The sequence below is a fragment of the Micromys minutus genome, assembly GCF_963924665.1.
Source record: "Micromys minutus genome assembly, chromosome: 25".
Taxonomy (NCBI): domain Eukaryota; kingdom Metazoa; phylum Chordata; class Mammalia; order Rodentia; family Muridae; genus Micromys; species Micromys minutus.
Window position 1 is genome coordinate 4,723,515 of NC_137960.1, and position 9,820 is coordinate 4,733,334.

General features: G+C 50.5%; 1 protein-coding gene across 2 annotated transcripts; it reads right to left on the reverse strand.

Annotated features, from left to right (window-relative positions):
- Positions 1-789: 789 nt before the first annotated feature.
- Positions 790-2,801, reverse strand: CLPS (colipase; the record flags this gene model as incomplete). 2 transcript variants are annotated; one of them, XM_080938430.1, is made up of 3 exons in its annotated part: positions 790-921; positions 1,279-1,401; positions 2,715-2,801. In XM_080938430.1, the coding sequence occupies 3 exons, from the start codon at positions 2,799-2,801 to the stop codon at positions 790-792; spliced, it is 342 nt and encodes a 113-aa protein (XP_080794556.1). The 2 variants fall into 2 exon arrangements, with proteins under 2 accessions (XP_080794556.1, XP_080794557.1); XM_080938431.1 differs by lacking the exon at positions 1,279-1,401.
- Positions 2,802-9,820: the final 7,019 nt, after the last annotated feature.

Genomic DNA, 9,820 nt, shown 5'->3' on the forward strand with positions numbered 1-9,820 from the left:
GCCAAGGGGGTTGGTAGAAACAAAGAACTGCCAATCACTGTGGCTGCTTGAACAAACCTTTCTCCCAGTGAGCCTGGGGCAAACAGTAGCCTGTTCTGAAATTCTGGGCCGGCAAGATGGCTCAGCAGGTGCTTGCTGCAAAGCCTGATGACCTGAGTTTGATTCCCAGGGCCTGCACATGGAATTTGCCCTCTGACCTTTGATCCTATATATGCTCTTCTTCACCCATACAATAAATAAATCCTCAGCATCATTTTACATGTAGCTAGTCTCACATTCGGGAGGCAGAGGCACATGGATCTCTGTGAACTTGAAGCCAGCCTAGTCTACATTGTGAATTCTAGACTAGCCAGAGCTACACGGAGACCCTGTCTCAAAAATAAAACAGTTCCTCATTTTGTTTAACCCCCAAAGGAGTCTTGACCCACAGGTTGAGAAATTCCAGAACAGGGGACTGTCACGATCAGATGTAGGTTCCCAGTGAATCCCCTGTGTTGTCTGCACCTGCCTGCTTGTCCCCAGGGCCTCAGAGGGGTGGCAGGCCTGGAGCTTGCTTCTTAAGCTTGGCTCTAATCCTGCCTATTCACCAGGCTGTCCTGGACCCCAGTCTCCACATGCCCTTCTGCCCTGTGGGAGCCTGGCCCTGGTAAACAGAGGCTTATGAGACATCTGCCTGCACAGCAAGGACAGGCAGAGGCGTGCAAGGTTGCAAGTGAGCTTTAATCGCCAACAGCTGGCTCAGAGGGGATGGATGGAGGGAGGAGAAGTGGCCCAGCTAACTGCACGATCTCACTGCTTGGAGCGCCTGGTGTCGAGGCAGATGCCGTAGTTGGTGTTGGTGATGGCACCGATGATGCTCTTGTCCCCTTCGCAGCTCAGGCCTCGTTCACAGGGACACCTGTAGTAGATCCCATAGAGGGTCTGCAGAGATAGGGACAACAGGGTTACAGATGGCGGGAGACTTGGTTATCTTTTGCTCTCTACCCAGCTGGGAACTCGCTGCCTGGTACTTCCCAGGGTGTTCCTGACTGCCTCATCAGGAGACCATGGATTAGGCTTCCTCCAGTACTCCTACTAACTTAATGGTGCAGAGGGGCCTCTATTTACCCACCTGTGGTATGGGAACAGAAATACACACACCTAGGGGCCACTGTGAAAGTCAAGTGGGGTCATGGGATAGGCTCAACCTTTGACCCTGAGACCTCCCTTCTCACTCCTTCAACATACCATACCCAGATGCCCACCACCACTTCATCCCCAAGCCTCCAGGGCACACACCTTTGGGGAGCACTCGCTGTTCTCCATGGCCTTGTGTGTGCACCGGGCGACCCCCAGGATGGTGTCGTGCTGGCAGCATCTGCTCCGACACTGCATGCTGTTTAAGCAGATCTCACCGTCATCCTGCAGGGACAACCTGTCAGCCCGAATCCTTCCTCCACGCCCGTTCTCCAGAGTTCACACCCCCCCACACACACCACAGCTACAGTCAGAGCCTCCCTTGATGAGGTATGAAAACGTCACCCCTGGGTCTGGGGCCACTGTGCCCTCCCTACTCATGTCAGGAGGTAGAAGGTGGCAGAGGAGCTATCTTGAGCTAAGAGTGCACACCTAAGGTCTAACCGGCTGTTCCCTTGTGACCCTGGCCAGCCACTGGCACCTTGGTGCCTTGCACAGCTGCCCCCAAAGCAGAGTCTCCCATGTTTTCTTCCTTCCTTTTAATGATACAAGATCCCACAGCCCAGGCAGTAGTGAAATTAACAGTAGTAGCCCAGTCTGGCCTCAACCGGTGACCCCCTGTCTCAGCCTCCCCAGAGGTGGGATTATAAACAAGCATCGCTTGCTTGACTTCACCTACTTCTCTGAGGAGCCTGTGAACATAGCGGCCATCTCTACGCAATACCCCACATTTATTGGATACAGAGGCACTAGCCTTTAACTCCAGCGCTGGACCGGAAGAATCAGGGGGTTCTCTATGATTTCAAGGCTAGCCTGGTCTATAAAAATAAGTTCAAGGAAAACCACGGCTACATAAGGAGTTCCTGTCTGAAATGAACAAAAGACATGTACAGAGATTTCTGGGTTGTCCTGGACTAGCCCGTGCTCCACACCGTCCCTGGGGCTGCTGGCCATGCAGGGTTCGCTCCACTGAGGCATGACAGGAAGCAGGCATGGGTCTCAGCACAAGCTCAAGTGCCAGCGTCCGTGGGTCCCTCCACCTGGCTCTGCGCTGTTTTATGGGAATGAGCTGCCCACGCCCCAGGCACTTAGGCCTGTATGTGGCACCCAGAAAGCTGTCCTTAAACGGTAGAGACTAGAATCATCATCATCATCTTTTCTAGAAAGCTGTTAGGCTGGAGAGCTAGCTCAGTGGTTAATGGCTCAGTGGTGAAGAGCACTGACTGCTCTTCCAGGGGTCTTGAGTTCAAATCCCAGCAACCACATGGTGGCTCACAACCATCTGTAATGGGATCTGATGCCCTCTTCTGGTGTGTCTTTAAAAAAGAAAAAAAAAGTTGAGAGTCTTTAAGCCATGGGAACCTTCCTATCTGTCTTTGTAGAGGGCGGAGTTCGGAGTTGTCGTCCGTCTCTCTCCTGGGATGATGGACCTGGCAAAAGGCTCATAGAACTCAGGGAGAGATGCCCTAGCTAAGTGGCACCAGAGGTCAGACGCAAAAATTCACCACAAGACTCTGACGGCTCCAGAGACTCCTTACCAGGTTGAGAAAAAGCCCCCGGGGTCCAGGAGCTCCATAGGCCACTGCAACAAGGGCTACAAGCAGGAGAACAAGGGCCTTCTCCATGGCTGGAACAGCTGGGGTGGCTGGGAGCTAGCAGTTCAGATGGCAGAAGGCAAGAGCCAACCGAGTCGGTGGGACTTTAAAGGGGCCCTAGCTACACGTGACCCGCCTTCTGCACCTGGCACCACTGGCCACAAACCTGCACAGATACGGACTGTCAGCTGGGGGAGGGTCCCGATAAGATAATTGGCAAAGGCCGTATTAGCTGCGTGTGTATGTGTGTGTTTGTGCTTGAACGTGTGTGTGGGGGGGGTTGAGTTCATGGGAATGTGGGTCATGTTATCACATTAATGCTAAGACTCTGGGACTAAGTTTTTCTCTGGTTGAATACTTGGCCACCCAGCACTTAAGAGGTCCTGGGTTTGATACCCAGCAGCAGGAATAAGGGGGAAAAGTGGGGGGAGGATTTCTGTGAGGGCGTACTAGGAGGACAGGGGGGCTAATATTGGGCTGTAAAGTGAACATGTAAATCAATTAATTTAAGGAGGTCCCTGGAGGAGGAGCTATACATGTTATCCACTGAGCGAGTTAGGCAGCCTAAGTGTCCTTTCTAACTCAGCCTTCAGGAGTAACTTCAGAAAGGTGGCTGAACTTGAATCTCCGTGTGCTGTCTGGGTTTATTTGAAACTTCTGAAGCTCATTTATATTACACAAGACCATACACATAGCGCTCTGAATCTGACTGTTGCCTGAGAGCTCTCCACATCCAAGCTGGTGACTTGAGCTCCGAGACAAGGCAAAGCTGGGGTGACTTGAAAGAGGAACCTAAGGTATTTGTGTCACCTGCTGTGGGGCTTGCCCAAACTCAGGTGTGAGGTTTAGGTGACAAGGGTCTTACCCTTAGAATTTCCTTCCGTGCTTGTTGGCGATTCCTAGGTCTACCCTGGTTAAGACACACATGTTCTCTGATGAGCAACCCTCTGCCCTGTCCCAGGGAGTTCCAGTTCTGCTGGAGCCTCTCCAGTGACTCGCTCAGCACCTGCAAGTTCAGTATAAAAGCTGCACCCCACTGGGCGTAGGATAAGATAATTGGCAAATCACCCATTCTCCATCCCAGCACCCCTTAGTTACCTTTTCAGTCACCCTGCCACTTACCCAAGGTCATATATAGATGGGAGTACTCCCTACTCCTGCCTGGGAGTGAGGAGGTCTCCAGGCCTGGTGGTGCAGGCTGGGAAGGGTCCAGCTGCCTGAGTTTGCTCAGGTGTGCAAACAGAGAGGCTTTCCTGAAGGTCTGCTTTCTGCCGCCACCACCCCCAACCCAGGAGGTGGAGAGCTGCCCCTGGGGCCTCAGGTTGGGGTGCTTCTGGGCACAGCTTTGATCTTGGCTAACTTGGCTTCAAGTATCAGCACTTAGGAATACCACGACCTTGGGAGTCATTTAACCCTGCATTCCTGGGGCCAGAACTCAGGACACCAGCTGGAGAAGCCAGCCAAGACCCTCAGAGTGAGAGTAGCAAATGTGGAGTCGGGGTGTGGGAGGAGTGTGGATTCTGCCATCTCATTTGTTTTTCAGGGACTTGTATTGTCCATTCCCTTCCTTTGCCCTGGCTCGGCCAGTGCCCCAGGTCCCCAGGCCCTGGGAAATGAGTGACAAGGAGAACATCAGAATCCTTTCTTCAAGCCCCGTCCAGCAACTGCAGAAGTGGCAGAGGTCACCGAGACTGCCTCAGTGCGACTCCAGCTGCTCACAGACAACTTCCCACGGCTGACGTCTCGACCACACGAACATAGAGAGTGGCAAAGAGAACGCCCCAATGCACACGGATTGAAACCTTTAAAAAGTCCTACAACCCAGGAGGCAGAGGCAGAAGGCCAGTCTGGTCTATAGAGACAGTTCCAAGACAGCCTGGTTTGCACAGAGAAACCCTGTCTCAACCAAAACAAACCCTAAGTCCTTCAGGTTTACCCGCCTCCCTTCTCTGATCCCAGGGAGAGTTTTACTCTTAATTTTCTTCTGAAGCTAAAACAGTCATGGGGGTAGTCTAGGAGGCCGAACGGTGTTGGTGAGAAAGGGCACAAACACTGGGGTGTTGGTGCACGCCAGAAATCCCAGCATTCCAGAGGAAGAGGCAGGAGGACGAGGCTATCCTCTGCACAGTGAGTTTTAGGTTAGCCTGGACCACACAAGACTGTCCTCTCTCTCTGCCTTCCCTCACCCAGTTTTATAAAGACAGGGTTTCTCTGCATAGCCCTGGCTATCCTTGAACACATTCTGTATGTAGCCCAGGCTGGCCCCAAACTCAGAGACTCGCCTGCCTTGATCATTAAGTTCCACTCAGGCCTTTGATCTTCTATTTTAAAATAATTAGTTTTAAAATTTATAAGCTGGAAGTGATGGTACATGCTGGTAACCCAGCACTTAAGGTCTATTCTTGGCCATATATTGAGTGCTAGACTAGCCTGGGCTGTAGTGACACCCTGTTTCAAAACAATAAAAACATTCATAACTGGAAATCCTTGTGAATAGAGTACGGTGGGTATTTACTGACCAGCTGTAACAGGATGAGCCCACAAAGCTCAGTCATGTGTCCTGTCCACTCTGGATTAAGGGAAAGTCTCTTGCAGTGGGCACACAGGTAGACTATGCTGGAGAGACAGACACAGGAGGACTGTGAGTTCTAAGCCAGCCTGGGCTACACCACAAAATTGTTTAAAAAAAACAAAACAAAAAACTGAGTGAGGTGTGGCTGAGGCAGGAGGATTACTGTAAATTCAAGACCAACCCGAACTAGTATAAAATCCTGTCTCACTAAAAGGAAGGGGGACTGAGGAGACAGATGACTCAGTAGGTAAAGTGCTTGCTTCAATACCATGACCACTGGAGGTCTTTTTTCTTTTTTAAAAAGATTTATTTATTGTATGTATGTGAGCACACTGTAGCTGTCCTCAGACTCACCAGAAGAGGGCATTGGATCCCATTACAGATGGTTGTGAGCCACCATGTGGTTGCTGGGATTTGAACTCAGGGCTTCTGGGAGAGCAGTCAGTGCTCTAACCTCTGAGACATCTCTCCGGCCCCCACTGGAGGTCTTCTAAATCACACAAAAGCCAGGCAAGCAGCCTGTCATTGAATGGCCAGGGAGGCAGAGACCAGATCCTGGAGTAAGCTGGCAGCTAGACCAGCTGCAATTGGCCGGCTCCCAGGTCAGCAAGAGACCGTCCCCAATACATGAAGCAGAGAGCAGTCACAGAGGACACCTGAGGTTGGCTTCAGGTCCCCATATGCACACGTGTCTTCACACATGCATACACACGTGTATACACATAGGCATGCACACATGTGTTCACACACACATGCACACTTGTCCTTACACTCATGGGCTCACACAAATGCACACATGTCCTCACACACTCACACACACGTGTCCACACAATGCACACATACATGTGCTCACACACACATGCACACATGTCCTCACACAGGTATACGCCCACACACATTCAATCACGCATACACATAGACTTGCCAGAAATAATAATAATGATTTATTATTATTTCAGAAATACCGGGATGTAGATTTGGCCCTGTCACCTGTGAGGGCTGAGCTGCCATCTGGCGCTGCGCTCTGCGCACCTGCTGGCTGACCTCTGCACAGTTCCCAACCCTTCCCGGCTCCTGCTTTGTTTAATCCGTACCATTCCCCCTTTAAAGGCACTTGTTTAATGTGTGCTCTTTTGATTAAAGATGTGGTTAAAAAAAAAAAAAAAACAAGCCGAGGAAGTAGATTTGAGGCTGTCGGTTCCTTTGTGGCTCTTCCCCTCAGTCGCCCCTTTCCCAAGCCTCCTGCCAAGGCTACAAGTGGGGCGCAGAATCTGTGGTCTCACCGCCGCAGAGGATTATCGTTGCTGTTTTTGCTAGCTTATGTGTATGGGTACTTTGCTTGAACGTCTGTCTGTGTACCGCGTGAGCCTCGGGCCCAGAGAACGGCAGCACACCCCTTGGGATAGAAGTGTGGGTGCTGAGGATCGAACCAGGGTCCTCTGAAATAACAGCCAGCGCTCTTAACTGGTGCACGCCTTTACACTTCGCTGCGCGGTGGCCTCACCTGCCCTCTGGTCCTTCGTCGCTTTGGCTGGTGATTCCATGCCAGTCCTGCATTACAGCCCCGCCCTCGCCAGTGCAGAGCACAGCAGCCTTCCTCCCCGGGACCCACAGCCAGGCTCTAAGACCGGGGTCCAGGTCAGCGTTTCTCCAGTCCAGACTGTCCTTGTCCTGCCTCTGGCTTGGACACGATCACCTGATTATTCTGTAGCTTAGAGGCTACGGTGCCAGTGATCCAAGTCGAAGAACCCCAAGAGAATGAAAGTTGTTATTTTGGGCTGGAGAGATGGCTCAGTGGTTAAGAGCACTGACTGCTCTTCCAGAGGTCCTGAGTTCAATTCCCAGCAACCACATGGTGGCTCACCACCATCTGTAATGGGATCTGATGCCCTCTTCTGGTGTGTCTGAAGAGAGCTACAGTGTACTTATGTATAATAAATAAGTAAATAGATTTGTAATTATATATAAAAATTATATATAATAAAAGGAAGTTATTTTAGTCACATCACAGCAAAGAAAATTCGGACCAGTGCGGACCACCCCCTGATGGCTGAAGGTTCCCACGAGTTCGCGCCCCGCCTGGCTGTGCCCAACATGCACGCGTGACTCAGACCTGCGAGGGATTGCTCCTACTCCGCTGTACATTTTCGCTAGTACTGAAGCCTCGCGTTCATTTTCGCTAATTTTTACTCTGGACACCGCGGTAATGAGGCCGACCCAGAATTTTCCGAGTTCCATGCACGAACCATCCCATCCCCCATTTAGGAAGTCAGTTCCCTGCTTCCACTATGTGGGTCCCCAAGATGAATCTCAGGTCCCAGGCTTGGTAGCAAGTTCCCGTATTCGCTGAGCCATCTTTCTGGTGCGCGGGCCTTTTTTTGTTTTGCTATATGGACACCATGTCAGGCAGACCAAATATTTATTTGCACGCTCATAGGTAAGTGTTGCTCATAGAGAAGTGTTGTCAGAGAAGCTTCCGCAGCGGGCGACAGTAAATGCAGAGACTAGTAAAAGCGTCTGGCTGGTAAATTGTTCAGATAGATAACTCCGCAGCCATGATTAAATGCTGTAGGCATTGTAAAAACAAATTTAAAGTAACAAAGGGGAAGGGATAACAGATATGAGGTGGGGGTTTATCATCAAAGTATATATGTGTGTGTAAAATTATGGAATAAAAAAAAATAATGTGACCAACCGGCATGCCTCCATCTTGGATTTAAAAGCCATCTTATAGTAAAGACGGACGAGGTTCATTCCTGTTTGTGATTCAATCTGCTTCTCCAGGATCGGGCTACGCCCCGCCTGTAACCTTAACTGCAAACGTTTCTGCAGCGCCTGCTCCAGGAATGGCATCAGGTATTTTTTTGTTTTTGTTTTTTAGAATTATTTATTTAATTTTTTTATGTGAGTACACTGACAATGTCTTCAGACACACCAGAAAAGGGCATCAGATCCCACTACAGATGGTTGTGAGCCACCATGTGGTTGCTGGGACTTGAACTCAGGACCTCTGGAAGAGCAGTCAGTGCTCTAACCACTGAGCCATCATCTCTCCAGCCCCGGCATCAGGTCTTTGTTTCAGAAAGTTGTTTGTGACCATCTTGCGACCCTACCTTTGTTTAAAAGGGTCAACCGCACTTTGTTGCCGCCATCTTGGCATCCTGTCTTTGTTTCCGGAGGTCCTTATGACTAACTTGTCCTGTGACCCTGCCCGGTTTACCTCTAAATGCCCCCATTTTATGAGCACTGAATTCATAAAAGCTGTGCCCTAAACCCCACTTTAAGGGGAAGTAGCCTGTATACCAGAGTAAAAAAGCTTGCTTTTTCGTTAATTTGGCCACTATGATTTGGGTCAGTAGTCTTTCCCTCCACATCTTTGGGATTAACGGATAACTTCACTCTACAAAGGACTCCCCCCCCATGTCTCCTCATTCCCCCCCATCACACGTTGCCAAGTACAAATGTGTTTCTCGGGTCATATGAATGAATTCCCACACTGAACGCTGGTTTGGGGTCCGGCTGCTGTGTACAGTGTCTGAGATCTCCGCATGTTGTTTCAGGCACCCCTCCCCCCTTTCCTCCTCTTCCTCTCTTTTCAATACTTATGGGGGTTTGTGCTTAGGATTGGCCATCGGGCCTTCCACATTCGAAGCCTAAGTCCTTGTTTGCTTGTTTTTAAGATTTATCTTATGTACATCTCTTCAGACTCACCAGAAGAGGGCATCAGATCCCATTACAGATGGCTGTGAGCCACCATGTGGTTACTGGGAATTGAACTCAGGACCTCTGGAAGAGCAGTCAGAGCTCTAACCACTGAGCCATCTCTCCAGCTCCGCTTGCTCAGTTTTGAGGCAGGGTCTTCACTCTGTAGCTCAGGCTGGCCTCAAACTTGAACTGAGATGACAGGCTTGCACTGCCACACCCAGCCCCCAGGGTTGCCTCTCGACAGCCCTCTGCAGCAGTCAGATACTCAAGGGAACCGTGCAGATATATGGCATTTCAGTTATTTCTCAAGTTTGGGGCACACACAGATTAGTGTGTACACATGTACTGGCTAGTTTTATGTCAACTTGTGCACAGACTGTGGTCATCAGAGTGGAGGGAGACTCAAATGAGAAAATGCCCCGTAATACCCGGTTATAAGCAGGCCTATAGGGGTGTTTTCTTAATTAGTGAACAATATGGGGAGGGACAGGCTGGTGGTGCCGTCCCTGGGCTGGTGGTCCCGGGTTCTACAGGAAAGCAGGCTGAGCAAGCCACAAGGAGCAAGTCAGTCAGCAGCACCCTCCACGGCCTCTGCGTCAGCTCCTGCCTCCTGCCCGGCTTGAGTTCCTGCCCTGACTGCCTTCAGAGACGAACAGCGGTGTGGAACTGTAAGCTGAACAAACCCTTTCTTCCACTGTTGTTTTGGGCTATAGTGCTTGATGTCAGCGTAGTAACCCTGAGCACGACAACATGCAACGTTTTTAGTATAACA